Raw genomic sequence first — 16,927 nt, 5'->3', positions numbered from 1 at the left:
ATTAATATATAGCTCATTAGTGTGTCCTTTGAAAAATTAGTTGGTTTGGCAAACCTTTGATTGTCTGTGAATATTAATATATTAATTTTACAACATTTTAATATTTTTTCGATTTAGAGCTTGGTTTCATGTGAAGATGTTAGACCTATGATAAAACTGGTATATTGCCCTTTTCGTGTCTTTTGTAGTGTGATGTTTTTAGGAGTATTATATCTTCCTTTATCGTATTTTTTGTATTATTTTTTTGTATTTATTTGCTTATCAAAAATACAGTATACCACACGTAATACTTTAGCAGTAGGTACTTTTACGACACATATTTAAATAAATAAATTCAAGTCAAAATTAAGATAGTATATAATCAGTCTTGAGTTTCGCCAAGCGTAAGCGTTTACAAAAAATTGGGAATGAGAATGGAAACGAGGAAGGGGTCAATGAGACAACAACCCATACAAAATGTTTTTCGATATTTTAACTATGTTAGTTATCTTTGCCATGAAGGCAGCCTTTTTAAACAGTTGATCAAGTACCGAATATCAACCGAGCTGTTAAAAAAGATATACAATAACGCAAAGAGCGTGCCCGTCTTCATACCACAGTACCGATGCAAGGGTATTAAAATACACGTTCGTTTAATAGTTTTACTCCCAAATGATACATTTCATAAATATTTAAATGCAAGCAAAAATACCAAACTATACACTTCATACACATGTACACCTCAACATCAGAAATTTAAAAAAATGAACATATTCCCAGTCACATATTCTTCATACGATAAAATGTCTGTGTGAATAGTTGAATGACCACAATTGTATGAACAAATTTTAACAAATTGATTGATTGAGTGTTGCTTGATTAAAGTTTAGTGGCAAGCATTTTACTCATAATCAAAACAAGAAACTATTAAGGACGAGAAAAAAATAATAAACACAATAGGTAGGTTCTGTAATAGAGGTGTCCGGGAATAAGGTGGGACATATTTAGACTGTCACGAAAAAAAAGGATATATTAGATAGGGACAGAAATTTAGCCCTGCAACAGGTCACCTACGGACCCATCAGAGTTGCTGTAAGGAATCCTAATTTGCAAAGAGCATGGCACTCTTATTACACGAGGCATCATAATGAACGTTCCCACTTTGACCGGACGTTGCTGCAAATGTTTGCATCTCGCATAACCAAACGGACGCTCCACTTTGGCGATAGTTTTACTACCGGTCGGAGGAAGACCAATGGTGACCATACGTCTATTTCTCACTCAACCTTTAAGCTACCAACAATCAATAAATCAATCTTATCCTATATTCTATTACTTTCTAGTGGTATTCCAAATTGTCAGCATTTCATCAGTGTCGTCCAATCTTGCAGAAACTGTCTAATGTATGTATTGTTTATAGTTTCTCGTTTTGATATAAGTAACATGCTTGCCACTTAACTTTAATCCAGCAACACTCAATCAATCTATTTGTTTAATTTTGTTCTTATAATTGTGGTTATTCAAATATTCACGGTGAAATTTTATCGTATACATAATTTTGACTGGGAAAATGTTAAATCTTTTTTTTAATTTCTGATGTTGAGGTGTATATGTTACAGTGAATTTGTATAATCAGTGAGTATGTAGATTCCCTAAATTGTTTCAGGGCTTATGTAAAATCACTAGAAAAATTGTCAGGGATTATATATAATGACTGAAATGAAGAAATATTTCTTTTTATATAGAAAATGAATAAAAGTTAAATAATTCATTTTATAAAATCAAATTAAATTAAAACATCATTATAAACATAAATTTTAAAATGTAAACCACAATATATTAAAATGATAACCTCAATACATCAAAATTTTAGGCATAACATATCAAAATGTTAGGAACAAAATATTTAAACATCAAGCACAATATTTCAATCACCTATATTTTTCGAACTAAATTTGGATGACATATTGCACATTGGCCTGCTTTTCTACGGGCACATCTTTTGATTCACATCTGTTATTACCAAAAACTGGATGCTCTCAAGAGCCTGTGTCGCTCTCCTGATTTAGAATAAAATCATAACTGATACCCTAATAATAACTGAGGCCAAACTTTGTTCAATATTGGTCCCGTTATTAAACCAAAAGCAGAGGACTTTTTAAATGTTTACAGAAATTACCAATAAATTCATTTAAAATGTATAAAATTACTTTGTACAGACAATAACTCCAACAAGTTGTCAATTGACGCTTTTGCTCATGTTGACTTATGTGTAGAGCTTTTTAGTCCAGTCAATCTAGCATAAATTTAACCCTAACCTAAAAGTAATTGCAACAGAAGATGTTTAAGTTTTAATCCTTAGCATTATACCCCAAATATACACAGAAAAAGTCCCATAAAATCTTACTTGAGGAAGACTTAAAATATCACCATTGGAGATTTCCATGGAAAAGAGAGATAACTCTTGCAAAAAGGCAGAAATATCAATAATTATTGATACAAAATTGTACCTTTACCGCTTCTATTCATCAGAATGCAACGATTCTTGATTTTGTAGCGGTCTTTAGAGTATAACAAACAACTTTAAAGGTGTTTTCATATCTTTTATCAAGCTATACTCTAGATTTCGTAATTCATTAGTTGACCATTTATTGAATTTTGCAACATGTCAAGGTAAAGAATCTCAAATTTAATAAAAATAATTAGACATGTATTCTTCTTTTTGTGGTTTAAAGTTCCTTTAGATAAGTAAGATGCTGAAAAAATATAATATATAGATATAAACAATACCAAATTTTCACATTATTTTTTCAAACGGGTCACAAAGCTTAAAATTAGCAATTTCTTAAATGAAAAATGCACACAAAAAAAGCTACCTGTAGCACTTCGGTTTCGTACATTTCATGAGCAAAAGATTATGTAATTTAGTCAAATACAAACTTATTACCCCGTCAAAGTATATACTTTACATAAGTTTCAAGAAAACCAAAAACTGACCAAAAAAATACTATTTTTTGCGGAGTTATCTCCCCTTGCAGTGTTAATTTCCATAGGAAATTTAAAAAGCTGGTTTTGAGTTTTCCTAAAGTCAGATTTAATAGGACTTTTTTCTCTGTATATTAAGGGCATTATGCTATAAATTATAACTAAGACTTGTCTGTTGCAATTAGTTAGATCTTAGTTTAACTGGACTATTTTACTTGATAATTTGTATCGTCTACCTTCTTTCTATCAACATGTGGAATAGGTATGAGAACATTACACACAATGCCGGCCTTCTCTTAAATATTCTTTTTGCCTGTACATTTAGTTGCATCAGTTCTCTCGGTTTGAATTGCTTGTTCATTTGAACACGAAATAAACAAAAAAGATGTTCCATTACCTTCTTCATCATTTGTTTCACCACAAATAACATGCACTGTGGATTTACAACTAGAACATTTGTGTCATATGATCTTAATAAATCATGATGGACTTGAAATTTAGTAGATTGCATATCAACTAAATCAATTTGTCTACGTGGATTAAATTATTTGCTATCTATAGGTTTAAAAAGTCCCAAACCTGATTATAATATAGTATACTAATGAGATGATTATCGTAAATGTACATATGACAAATAATTTTATTTCTGTATATCTAGTTATAACTTTTGCTATTCACAAAATATATTTTTCGTCAGATATTTAAGATTTATAAGTTTTTTAAATTCATGTTCACCAGCCCCCATCCTCTGTAAATGTATGGTTATGTGAAGAGAGTAATCTGTATGAAATATAAGAGATGGTAGGAAACAATTTAAATGCTGAGTATACTGTTCACTTATAAACTTCTAATGAATAAAAAAAAATGATAATTTGTTTGTATTTAATTTTCGTTTATCAAACAAAGGATGTTTGAATTATTGATAATCCCTGAAATCATATTAGGAAATTTGTAGAATAATTATTAAAATAATTGTTAAATCACTGGTCATTTTCAGGGATTCTATATAATCACTTATAATTTACGAGATTCTACATAATCCCTGAAAAATCAGGGATTCTACATAATCCCTGATTATACAAATTCACTGTAACATATATAGTGTATTTTTTAGTATTTTTGGATTTGCATTTGGATATTCATGAAACACGTATCATTAGGATTACAACTTGTAAAGTAAGGGGTTTGTAATACCCCTGATTCGGTACTGATGTATATTGACGGTCACGGTCTTCACGTTATTGTATATCCTTTATACAGCAAATACATATGTGTCGTAAAAGTACCTAATCGATTAATACTTTGGATACTTTTGTTAGTCTTTTACTGATAAAGTATCACTCGTGGTATACTGTACTTTTAATAAGCATATAAATTAGATTTTTTTTAAATATGAAAATAATAAAGGAAGAGATAATACTCCTAAAAATATAACACTACCCTAGTTATCAAAGGTACCAGGATAATAATTTAATACGACAGACGCGAGGTTTGGACTACTGAATACTCATCAGTGACGCTCAGATCAAATTTAGTTATAAAGCCAAACAAGTACAAAGTTGAAAGAGCATTGAGGACACAAAGTTCCAAAAATGTTAGCCAAAACGGCTTAGGTTATCTATTCCTGGGATTAGAAAATCCTTAGTTTTCCGAAAAATTTTAAGTTTTGTAAAAGAAAACTTATTTGAATGACCATATAATTGATGTTCATGTCAACACCGAAGTGCTGACTGCTGGGCTCACAAAAACACGAAGAGGTCATTAGTCTAACATCATCCCATTGAATCAAGCTCTAAATCGTAAAAATATTGAAATGTGGTAAAATTAATATATTAATTCACAGACAATAGAAGGTTTGTCAAACTCACTTATTTTGCAATGGACACAATAATGAGCTATAAATCAATAAAAATAAAATCAATCAATGATGAAGTTACTGATTTCCATAAGCCATGATTGTGGAACTTTGTACTTGATTTTGGTCAAAATTTTGACAATAAACAGAAAATATGCTTTTAAAGTGTTTATTTTTTTTTTAACTTAAGAAAGTTCTCCTAGGATATATCATTGAATTTATTTTTTGAAATTTTTACTTTGTCAGTACAGAAATTATTTATAAATATGTGTACTTTTATTACAATTACGAATACATTTACATTTAAATCTTTTCAACTTCCACTCTCCGGACCTGTTCTGTTGTTTGAATGCATACAAATATAAATACCAAAACAGGGTTATTTAAACTTTTTTATGAATGATTTGAATTTTCGTTTTATAAATCATTAAAACAATACAATGTTGCATGAATCCATTTAATTATTTGTGTATACACGCTGGGTTTTAACGTGTTAAATGTCCACAACGTTCATCGTCTTACCTGACTGCTTATTTATTAAATTTGAATTATCCCCCTTTGTTCTATCTTATTTATAGTTTTTGAACTCATAACTTGACTGTTTAGTTTATGATATTACTAGACTAAGTGTAATTGATGATAACTTTTCAAGATGATGAGCTATTTGCAAGTATTCATAAATGCTATTGTTGTAGCTTTGATGGCTATGTACGTGTATGAAAATGAAAGAAAAATGGAGAAAATGTCGACTAGGCATGATCAAACAGGTAATGAGAAGTAAAACAAATAGAGGACTTTGTATTACACTAATGGAACGACTTCCTTAAAGGTAAAGAAAACATTTCGGTAGTAGTTTGTCCAACAATTGCAAACATAAATAATTGCGTTAATGTTTAGGTCATTTTACATCTCATCTCTGGCTTGCAATTAGTTTCTTGTGATTTGATTTGAGCATTGACTTAAAGGTATATCTAGACAAGCGAGTATGATTGAGGAGTTAAAGCAAGTGTTATTTTCACTAATTTACTAACTATTTACCTGTTCACAGTTCAAAGAAAAACATCAAATATGATTTAATATTTTGGTCTATTGATTGCTGTCTCATTGTTCTATGCCCTACATTTGCTTTATATCTATAAACTCTATTTTGTGATTTTTTAACTATTCCAAACTGATGTCTTTAAAATGTAGCATGATATGCAACTTCTATAATAGAAAAGGAGCTCGATGTATTAAAGATGGTAGCTAAAAGTACAGAGTTGAAGCTATCTACAAAATCAGAGACAGAGAAACTAATCGAAATAGAAAATCAACAAATCGCAGGAACACGAAAACTTACTGAAGTAGAAAATCAACTAAATGCTGAAACAAAAGAGTCAAATGAAAAAGGTTCGGCGCTATATTATAAGTAATTATAACTTATATACTTTACATATGTTTGACTTGCTAAAATAATCAACACTTGTTCTACTGATTGAAGTTTAGTCTTTGTGGAAAAATTCCCAAATTTCTGCTTCAAACGTATGAAGTTATAAATATCACGGTAAAGATTTTATTGAAATATCAAATAAGACTTCGTATTTAAATTTCACATAGGAAGGCTTTGCAAGCTGTTGGTGATCTTTTTCACAAACCCTGGCTTTTATATAAAAATCGAGATGCCTGTAATAAGATTAATTCTTTGATTAATTTTATTTACCATACATGAGACTTAAACTACTCTACGAAAGTTGAAGATGGATAAGGTCTTATCATTTTCTTTTTTGTTGTTGTAAAACCTGGATGAACAGAAATGGTTTTTTTTTCAATCGGCAATTGGGGAAAGAAAGTCATAGTTAGTTCCTGTCTTGAAGTTATTTTTGTATATTACGTTACGATTTGGTTTAGGCATTAAAGTGACTGTATGATGACATATATATGTCTTTTGAGTAATTGTGTTACTGGATTGCTGGATTATATGATGTCATCATCGCTTATAAAATAATATTGGCAAGATGATTCGAAGGATTTTGACCTACATTTCATTCTCAAATTTTGTTGATATACCATTTGAATTCAAGTTCATTTTTCTGTAACCGTGATGATCTGCCAATGATACATTCTTTTTTCAAAATACTCATTGTTTACAATTTTCGTGAAGCCATTTATCAATGACTTTTATAGGGGTAGACATACATTTATACATAAAATCCTAGATATACTTACGACTGAGTGAAAGAAGAGGTATGTAGACATTTGCGATGGTTCTATAGACCAAATAAAAATACAATAGTTTTTGGATAATATTAGGAGACGGAATAGTGCATTTGTAGCTCATCAATCACATTTCGTTTGACTGTCTGTATGTTTGGAATCTTTGGCCATCCGTTTACTGTCTGTTAATTATGTCCAGTATTTTCAATTAGAGAATACTTATCTCCGATTCTGACGACTTACAGCGATAAACAAAACACATCAAAACATTCAATAAGTCTAGATTATTATCAAAAGTAAAACTTAAAAAAACAATTAGTAAAATTATTAGTTATTTTTTAAAGCTTTTTTCAAGTGATCTTCGATTATATTTTTTTTGGCATCATTCGTTAATTTATTATTGAGAGACAAAATTAAGTTATGTGCTGAATGTCAAGTGACAAAACTTGTATGAATAGTCCAGATCAGAATAAATAACTATTTCATCTGTAGGTTCAGTAAAATGGGTCCAATAAAAGGAGATGAAAGAAATTATGAATGGTACTAATATGAAAGTAGATTGAAGAAGGCCGAATCGTAATCCCGGCATACGACATCATCACAAAATTGTTGCAACGGCTCTTAAACGTGCAGACAGCGACAAAACTACCCTTGTAGGAGACTTCAGAAATAATGTCAATATTCCGACCGGATGTTGTTGTGATTGTGTATTCATATAACACTCACATTCAAACGAACAGAGTTAACCATATTCTTCACACCAGAAAAATGTGATGGGTTTCCAAATGATTAAATGAATTCTGACAGAGTACTTTAAAGGACATGATTCAGAGGGGTAGTTAAACATGTTAAATTCAACGAGTACATGAACAAAAAAAGACAACCAAACAAAAACAAAAAAAAAGCTTTTCTTCATTTCGTTACAACAATTGTAAATGTAAAGTTTATTTTTAGCTCTCGCTTTGGAAAGGAAACTTGTAGATGAAATTAAAGACATGAAGCAATTATTATCAACAAAAGCAGAGAAAAAAGGTTTGAAACTACAAATTAGATATAACATGTGTTTGGGGAAAACGTTTTAACGGTAACTTAATAAAACATTATCCTATTTACGGAAAATCAGTTTTTGTTCAAACACTTATATTGAAATTGCAAATTGCAGCACTTTTTCTAGTTGAAAATAATTTAACTTTTATTCTTAATGTGGAAAATATTGTTCTTGGGTCAGAGTCTTGGGATGATGTTTCCCTAAACTTATTCACCATTCTGGTTAAGCATTACATTTATACATGTCGCTTTAACGCTTCATTACCGACTCTTACAGGTGGCATAGCTATGATTACAAATTCCTACCAAATAGAAAAATATTTACCTCCTTTTACAGATCCCCTAAAGCAAGAGAGAAATTTGATAGTAAATGGGAATTAATTAAAAACTTAGTTCACATGTGAGGAGAAATCTTTCTATTTTGTACTTACTTAAGGCTTTATAATAATTAATGTAGAATTGATAATATGTTGATGCACATCACAACTGGACAGTGATTTGTGTGCATCTTAAAAGTGCTATCTATGTTTATTGATATTGTTACATATATATTGATATACTTGTTTTTGTTTGATTGTATTTGAATTATATCCCCTTGACTTAGGTTGTCATTTATTTTGAGATTCTGTCCAACATGTCATGTCTGACCCTTATCTGTTAATGATCTCTGGTGGCCTCTCCTGGTACCTCTCATGTTTAACACCACTGTATAGGCAGTGATATATGTGGCCATCATTAACCTAATAGCGTATCTAGGTATTCTAATCCAGAGTGATAAATGATGAGTATGATCGAGTAGGAAATTATAATATATATAATATATAATTAACATATCTAACTTTTTAATTTTAGACTGTTATTGAAAAATTTAATATCAGTACATGTATTATAAATTGTCTATATATTTATTTCTCTAATTTTTCGTCAGTATATCCCTTTCTGCACCCATTGTATAAAAAAATTTAATCAACGTGTGGTTCGTTTGATCTCAGTGCATTGGTTAAATCCGATTATGACGTCGACTTTTCTTGTTTTCCTCTGAATTTCCTATTGTGACGGCATAAAAAAGGCGACCATGCCTGATGAAGTCACATAGAAAGAACACTTCTTTTTGCAGATCAGTCGCAAAGAAGGAATAAGTTTGCCAGCGTATCGTTTGAAAATGATTAGAGAAACAGATGCCACCACAAAATCTCGTGTAATACGATATTTATCCACTCTCGACAGTTAAATTTTAAATATTTAAACACTTGGCGAGCCACGCGTTTTTGAGTTGAAAATTTAGCTGTCTCGAGTATAAATATCGTATTACACTCAATGCAGTGGTCAAATCTATATGTATCACAATGCTTGGTGTGTTTTCAGATGAAATAAAAATAAATTACAAAAAAATATATATTTTGAAATTGCTTCATTCTTTTATAGCACTGTATAAATCATGGCATACCCTTTACCTTCAAATATTATTTCAATTTGACGAAAAAGCGCGAGTATAACACTAGTAGGATAGTTTAAATCTGAACAGTTCTTAAAAAAGACTGAACAATAAATTGTTATGTCAATTTCAGTCTTATAAGTTGCACATGTGTAAAACCAGCAATGCAATTTTCCATAGGAACTGCCTAAATTGCATATGCAGTCACTCTTCATTCAAGAAGTTTTGAGGAGAATGTTATATTTCCATGGAAAGGAGACATGCACTATTTTTTTTTTTTTGCATTAATAAAAACATATAGCTGTGCGGCATTTCAAGTTTTACTGCCCTCCATTTATAAACATTGCAGGTTCGCACTGAATTTTTCCATTAAATTTGACTCAACACCCAAGTGTCTTCTAGTCGTCCTGAAAAATAAGTTAAATAAATAGACATTTTTATTTATATCCATTTAATTCTCCAATCAAGTCTTAATTAAAAAAAATACTTTGCATCCATGGCAACAACTATGTAAACAGTAGCAGTATTTAATGCACATTCAATTTCTCCCCAAAAGAGGCGTGACTTGCAAATCACACGTGATTTACAAAGTGCAACCTATAGTCGTTTTCAGACTCGTCTTGTGCGGTAAATAGAGTAAACAGAACTGACTTTTCTGCAGTGGATGAATCTGAAAAATGACAGAAAGAGTAAACATGGCTGAATAATTTATTGTTTAGACTTTTCAAATCATGTTAAGTTCATAATGCCTGTTTCAGACTTAGAATTGTTTGCTAGTGTTTTATAAATTGAATTATTGCGCTGTCAAAAAATACTGACGAAGGACATTATGTTATTAAGATATATTTATGTATACTCATATTTCTTTGTATATAACTTTCTTCTATCAGTATCATATTGTATACATCTTTAGACATTAATCACTTTTCCATTTTGTGAACTATCGTATATTGTAAACGATCCGTTACATATTCCAATTTATATATCTCTGCCTGTCGAAACATGTGACAACTCATTTAATCATTTGGAAACATATCTCACAATTGATACGATATTCCCGTGCTTGTATGTCCTATCATGATTTCCTTGATAGAGGGTTGCTGATCACAAGGAATCTATTAAACTAAGAGTTTCAAACGGTTGAGTTGAAATCATGCCTTCGTAAATTTTACGGACGCCATCACGAGTTGGTTGACCGTTATGGGATAACCGTTTCATCGATTATCATTATTATATGGGATATGTTCCTTATGTCGTAACTACAACCCCTTCCCTTTTCACGAATATGACCTACTGAATTAGACTATTTACCGGGTTTGTAATAACATGAGCAACACAACGGGTGCCACATGTGGAGCAGGATTTGCTTACCCTTGGGGAGCACCTGAGATCACCCCCAGTTCTTGGTGGGGTTCGTGTTGCTTACTCTTTAGTTTTCTATGTCGTGTGTTTTGTTCTATTATTTGTCTGTTTGTCTTTTTCTCTTTTAAGCCATGGTCATCTATGAGTTTGACCGTCCCTCTGGTATCTTTCGCCCCTCTTTTATGACAGACATTCTCCCCTGATAACACGTCGTTACACAGGGCTAACACCATACTATATATAAGTTTATGTTCATAACGAATTGGATTGAACTGATCGGAACCTTAACACAAAAAATTACGTATATGTTTAATGCATATCCTAATTGTTCGTTTATATTAAGAAACTTGGTGTTAAATTTACTACAATTACTTGACAGGCCTACTATAGTGTGTGATTACAAGACAGTTCTGCGATCTTTCTGAAAGAGGTGTTAGAGAATATAAAGGATTGCAGATTGGAACAGTTGTTACAATTACAATTATCTTCAGTAAACTAAAGAAAAAGGTGACCTTCAAAACCATTCTTAACATGTGATGGTCGAACGATGAGCTGTCGCCTTGGCTTCATAAAAGTTAACCGTTGACAAATCAAATGAAATACACTTTGAAAATGAACAGAAATATAGTTCAAAACAACAGATCTGTAGGTCTGATAGATACAAAAGGAAGTAAGCACCTATGAAAACTACAAACAAAACATTTAGAAAATGGAAGCTGAAAAACGTCAATACCACGTGCACATTGTAAAATTGATATGTGCATTACATGAACTAAACTACTAGATGTATACTATTTTAAATTCAAATATATTTCGTTTAAAATCCCCCAGAAAAAATGAAGTAAATGAATCAATAGATAGAAATAACAAATCAATAAGGAATTAATTTAAAATCGGTCAATAATATATACAAAATCAATCAATTAATCAGCCAATTAATCAGCCAATTAAATTGTATTTTCTTTAGATTTCAAACAAATATTCAAGGCATGTAGTGGAAATAAGCAGTCAATATTAGACACTTGGAAAAAGCCAACAATGGGAGGGGACATCAGCAACATTAAAGACTCGTGTACCAATCGACACCTTAGGAGTACAATGATTGACAGCTGGAATGGATCACTCATTGATCAAGTATAAATTTGAAATTACTTTTAATTAATGAATGTACAATCAACTAAAAAAATATTTTTAATAGGCATCTTTGTAAGATTTATGGTTTTATTCAAGAATTTGTTTCATTGTCAGTGCAATGTTTATAATTAATGGATGACTCCCTTTGTAGGTATTTCATTCTTATATTAGTCTTGGTGATGTGAGGACTTACTTTTAGTATGGGAAATTCTACTAAGTAGTGTTTTAGGCATTAGTTGACACACCGTTACAATGAAAAGGTAGAAATTGTATAAGTTTCGTAATTGTGAGTATGAGTGTAAATTGTGTAATAATTTAATGAGGAATTATCTTTTGTTTATTTACAGTTCAATTTAATAAATCCTAAATCAGAGTTACAACTTAATTGCAATCCACAACCAATTATATTCCAGCTTTTTACAGCAAATACTGCTTAATTTGACAATTAAAAGAAAATGTGGTTTTTTTTTAAGAAATTCATGTATGTTCCGGTATATTGGAAATGCTTATTCCTACCAACTGCTGATACAGTAATCGATTTTTTTGGTAGCGTATTAGCTAAAGATTTAGGTTAAATTTAATTTTAGATTTGTTTTTTTTTCTTTTTCTTCTTCCACATTGCCTCGATATTGCTTTTTGTTTATAATTCTGAAGTTCTAAATATTAACATAATAACATAAACAGTACCAATTATACTGCACAAGTAATTAGAATCTTCTAACTTATTTTGATTTTTTTTGTTTGTTTCAAAATTCAACTTTTAATTAATACTCCTGTGAATCTGATATATGTGCTTCAGGCAGTTGTGGTGACTCATTTATAGAAAATCTTAAGGAACACTAAATTCTACACTTGCATTGGTCGAGAGCACTTTGCTATATTCTAAATTTAGAAAGCGTTGATTCTAGAAAAAGAATCCACGGTAAATAAAAAGACTGACGTCGCGACATTGTTTTATATATATATATATTTATATTATTTGGTTGTTGAATAATAGTTTTTTTTCTAAATTTGGATAAAAAGTAAAATAACAAAAATAGCGAACTCCAAGTCCCTTATCAAATGGCAAAATCAAAAGCTCAAACACATCAAACAAATGGAAAATGACTGACTTCGTACAGGCATTTACTTATGTAGGAAATGGTGGATTAAACCTGGTTTTATAGCTAGCTAAACCTCTCACTTGTATGACAGTCGCATGAAATTCCTCTATTGACCACAAAGCAAAAACGTGAGTAAACCGTTATAATATTGATAAATAGGGAACCGGTGTAGATAGTAAAATTTGATCAAAGGGTAGCATGGCAATATTTTTTGACGATTTTTATGCAAATTTTGTATTTTTGATCAAATTATACGGATTGCATACCCGAATCCGCCACTGCAACATATCATTTTCATTTCAGGTGAAAGTTGAGCTAATCAGAAATGAACAATTAGCTGTAGAGATGTTTTTTGATGGTCGAGGTTCAACAAGTTCTAATTGGTTCACCAAAAATCGACTACGTTATAATTCTTTTAACGACCTGACGCGAATGTCTTCTTTCAACTTTTTCTCAATGAATGGGTAATTAATCTAAAAAATTACACAAAACAAGATCGGACCATAGAATTTATTAAGTAGATATTGCAAAATATGCCGTACCAATATGAATTTCAAATAATGTTAGATATATATCGATTTGACATTAAACCAAACGAGAAAAAAATCATCCCAAGGTCAACATAACGACTGCAGGAAGGTTTTGTTGGCTTAATTCTTTCAATGGGTTAATATGGTGATAACAATGTACTAAATACAGTTTCTTGGGCGCAATCCTTTGTATAGGGAACGTTCACAACATAAAGATACAAAATATAACTGGCTATCTGTCATAAGTTGTTATATTATTTGCATATATATTTTCCATTATGAATGTCGTGCAATATAAAAATAAGAAGACGTGGTATGATTGCCAATGAGACAAGTCTCCACAAGAGACCAAAGGACACAAAAATTAACAACTATAGGTCACCGTACAAAATTGAATTGAAAATGGAAATGGGGAATTTGTCAAAGAGACAACAACCCGACCAAAGAGCAGACAACAGCCGAAGGCCACCAATGGGTCTTCAATGCAGCGAGAAACTCCCGCACCGGAGGTGTGCTTCAGGTGGTCCCTTAACAAAAATGTATACTAGTTCAGAGATAATGGACGTCATACTAAACTCCAAAATATACACAAGAAACTAAAATTAAAAATTTTAAGCACACATTTGTCATCAAACTGGTATATATATAAAAAGGACCTGAGATTTGTTTTTATTTTGATGAATTGATAGCATTGTCTTCAATGGGGTCAACATTTAGTACTTTGCATTCTAGTGATCAAACAGTTGACCGCCATTTCTTCATCAATCGGAACTACGGAGGCTGTGCAAACAACAGAGGATGGATGGTAGTGATTGACACGGCTGATGCAGATCACCGACCCTGCAAGTATGACAAGTTACCTGGAAAGGACTACCCATATATACTGTATGGCCCTGATCAACAACTGGCTGTTTATGACCAAGGCAAGTCAGAAAATATATTAGTTCGAACTCACAACCTCCGTTCATACCGGCTAGTGATACAGTGATTCAAATACTTAAATCACTCGGCCACCATGCTATAAATCTAAATTTGCAATGGGTTAGATGGGTAGTTGCTCTGAAATTTTACCACAATTTATATAAAAATGTGAAGCAATTTACTTAACAAGAACGAGACTGAAAAATTGGCAACAAAATTTACTTGTCATGCATTGTAAAACTTGAACATGATACTTTTAAGTTTGATTTTATTTCAATTTGCAGATTTATTTTGCATTATTGTAAAGCTTTAAAATAGATTTCTGGGGGAGAAAAATCAAGCTTATCCGCTGAAGGTGTGATGGTTATTCTCAATATTGGTTTACAATACTAGCGCTGATGTTCCTTTGGCACTATCTGACGGTGTATATATATCACAACTTATTTGCTTTGTCTGTGTCTGTAGTGAAGTTTTGGTTTTAATGAACGTAATATATGTAATACTGCTAATTTATTAAGTCAGGGATTTCGTTACAATAAATTACTTAAAACCTTTACTAAATTATCCCATAGATACAAAGATTTGGATAAGAAGTTTGGTTGTACCTGTAGAAAACATATTTCAAACGGGATGTAATATTCTTATTTTTAATGAGATATTGTTTACAAAGCCCGGAAACTTAGATACGATGCGAGTAAACTTATCGACCCTTACATAAACTTACTCTGAAAGGTTACCAATTCAACACTGTTATTATATCTTTCAATATTGCTTTATAGGTATAAATGTTGATTTTGTTAATTATCAGTAAATTAAAATCAAACTAAATATTATTGTTATATACATATGCATATTCATGGCTCTACTATCTGTCAATATCTGTATCTTGGCAATGCACAGGGTCATGGTTTTTTTCTGACTGTTGATGACATCTTTATACTTAACCATTTGATGTTTGATGTGTACTGATTGATATATTAGTCCGTTAGATGCATTATTTTTGTATTAGTTTTTTTTGGCTTTGAACTAGCTGTTAGTAACTGCGAGTACTCATAGATCTGTACATAGTGTCTTTTTTGTTGTGGGATGTATAAATACCCTGCCACGTCCGGTCTGTGTTTTTTGTAGATGCTTTTCTTTTTTTATATCGATCTGAATAGTTAAGCCCTTTTCAACTGAGTTTAATGGTCTGCTCTAATGGTGTATTGTTACACCACTGACCAAGGTCCGGGGAGGATTTGGCGCCATCAAACTAGTTTAGCTCCGCCACATTCTTTATGTACCTGTCCCAAGTCATGATTCTGTAGTTTAGTGGTTGTATTTGGTTTATGTCTGTCATATTTGTTTTTCGTAAAATGTTTTATTATGAATTAGGCTGTCAGTTTTCTCAAATGAGTATTTTATCGTGACGGGACCTTATATAGCCGACTACACGGTATGGGATTTTCTCAATATTGAAGGCCGTACGGTCGACTATAATTGCTTACACACACTTCATTTGAACTTTGGTCGATAATCAAATTGAGAAAGGATAGTTGTCTCATTGGCAATCACATCTCCTTCCTTTTATATTTTTATAATAGATGTTCATCCTGTGTTCCTCTTATAAATATTTTGATCAAGATATGATAAAAGGTAAATATCTAGATTGTTTTACTCCTTAAAATTTATTTTGATATAAAAAAAAAACATTTCCATTTCAGGACTGTATGCAGTGGCCAACATGATGGTTATATCAATTTCGACATTAGGTTGATATGGAGTATCATGCTACAAGAAAATTGAACATTGTTACTACTAAATAAAATAACATTGGAACTGTTAGTTTGTCTATTTTTCCTTCCCAAGAGAAATCGGATCATGCTTATAATCCCAATCCATGCGATGCTAAGTAAACTCAGTTTGTGACAGTAAAACCTACTTTTCATGAAGGCCAAGTTGGAAATACAATACTGTTATCTCCTATAAATTTGGTGATTTATTTTCGGTTATTTTTGTAAATCCTCGATTGTACACATCTTTTTGTGAATTATGTTTAAAGAAAGGATGTTCTTAAGCTTTGTTAGTTACATAAAACACCATAGACTGACACTTAATGTATGTTACTAGTTATGGAAAACTGAATCCCAGTTTTTAACGTCAATCGCAAGTCATAATTCTGTGACAATTTAAATATACAGAACTATGAATGAAAAAAAGGAAAACATCTTGTCTTTAATTACTTTTATACCAAAGTTTAGTCGGATATTAAAGCGAGTTCGCTTCTCAGATTCAAAGGAATCCAAAGAACAAAAAAAATATATAGGTCACCGTGCTTGTTTTCGAGATATTAGCCATTGAAATTTTGGCGGGAAAATATTCTCTCTTGATTTTTCAAAGCTTT

The 16,927-nt window shown here is 31.3% G+C and overlaps 1 protein-coding gene across 2 annotated transcripts; it reads left to right on the top strand.

Moving 5' to 3' along the window:
* The first annotated feature begins 5,392 nt into the window (after positions 1-5,392).
* LOC143074675 (uncharacterized) lies at positions 5,393-16,368 on the top strand. Of its 2 annotated transcripts, XM_076250023.1 has the most exons (7): positions 5,393-5,586; positions 6,035-6,208; positions 7,967-8,044; positions 11,824-11,990; positions 13,397-13,557; positions 14,356-14,546; positions 16,248-16,368. In XM_076250023.1, the coding sequence occupies exons 1-7, from the start codon at positions 5,472-5,474 to the stop codon at positions 16,298-16,300; spliced, it is 939 nt and encodes a 312-aa protein (XP_076106138.1). In that variant the 5' UTR covers positions 5,393-5,471; the 3' UTR covers positions 16,301-16,368. The 2 variants fall into 2 exon arrangements, with proteins under 2 accessions (XP_076106138.1, XP_076106139.1); XM_076250024.1 differs by lacking the exon at positions 6,035-6,208.
* The last annotated feature ends 559 nt before the right edge of the window (positions 16,369-16,927 follow it).

The sequence above is a fragment of the Mytilus galloprovincialis genome, chromosome 5, assembly GCF_965363235.1.
Source record: "Mytilus galloprovincialis chromosome 5, xbMytGall1.hap1.1, whole genome shotgun sequence".
NCBI classification, from domain to species: Eukaryota; Metazoa; Mollusca; class Bivalvia; order Mytilida; family Mytilidae; genus Mytilus; species Mytilus galloprovincialis.
Note: the sequence above shows the minus strand (reverse complement) of the source record. Positions and strands in the feature narration are given on the sequence as shown.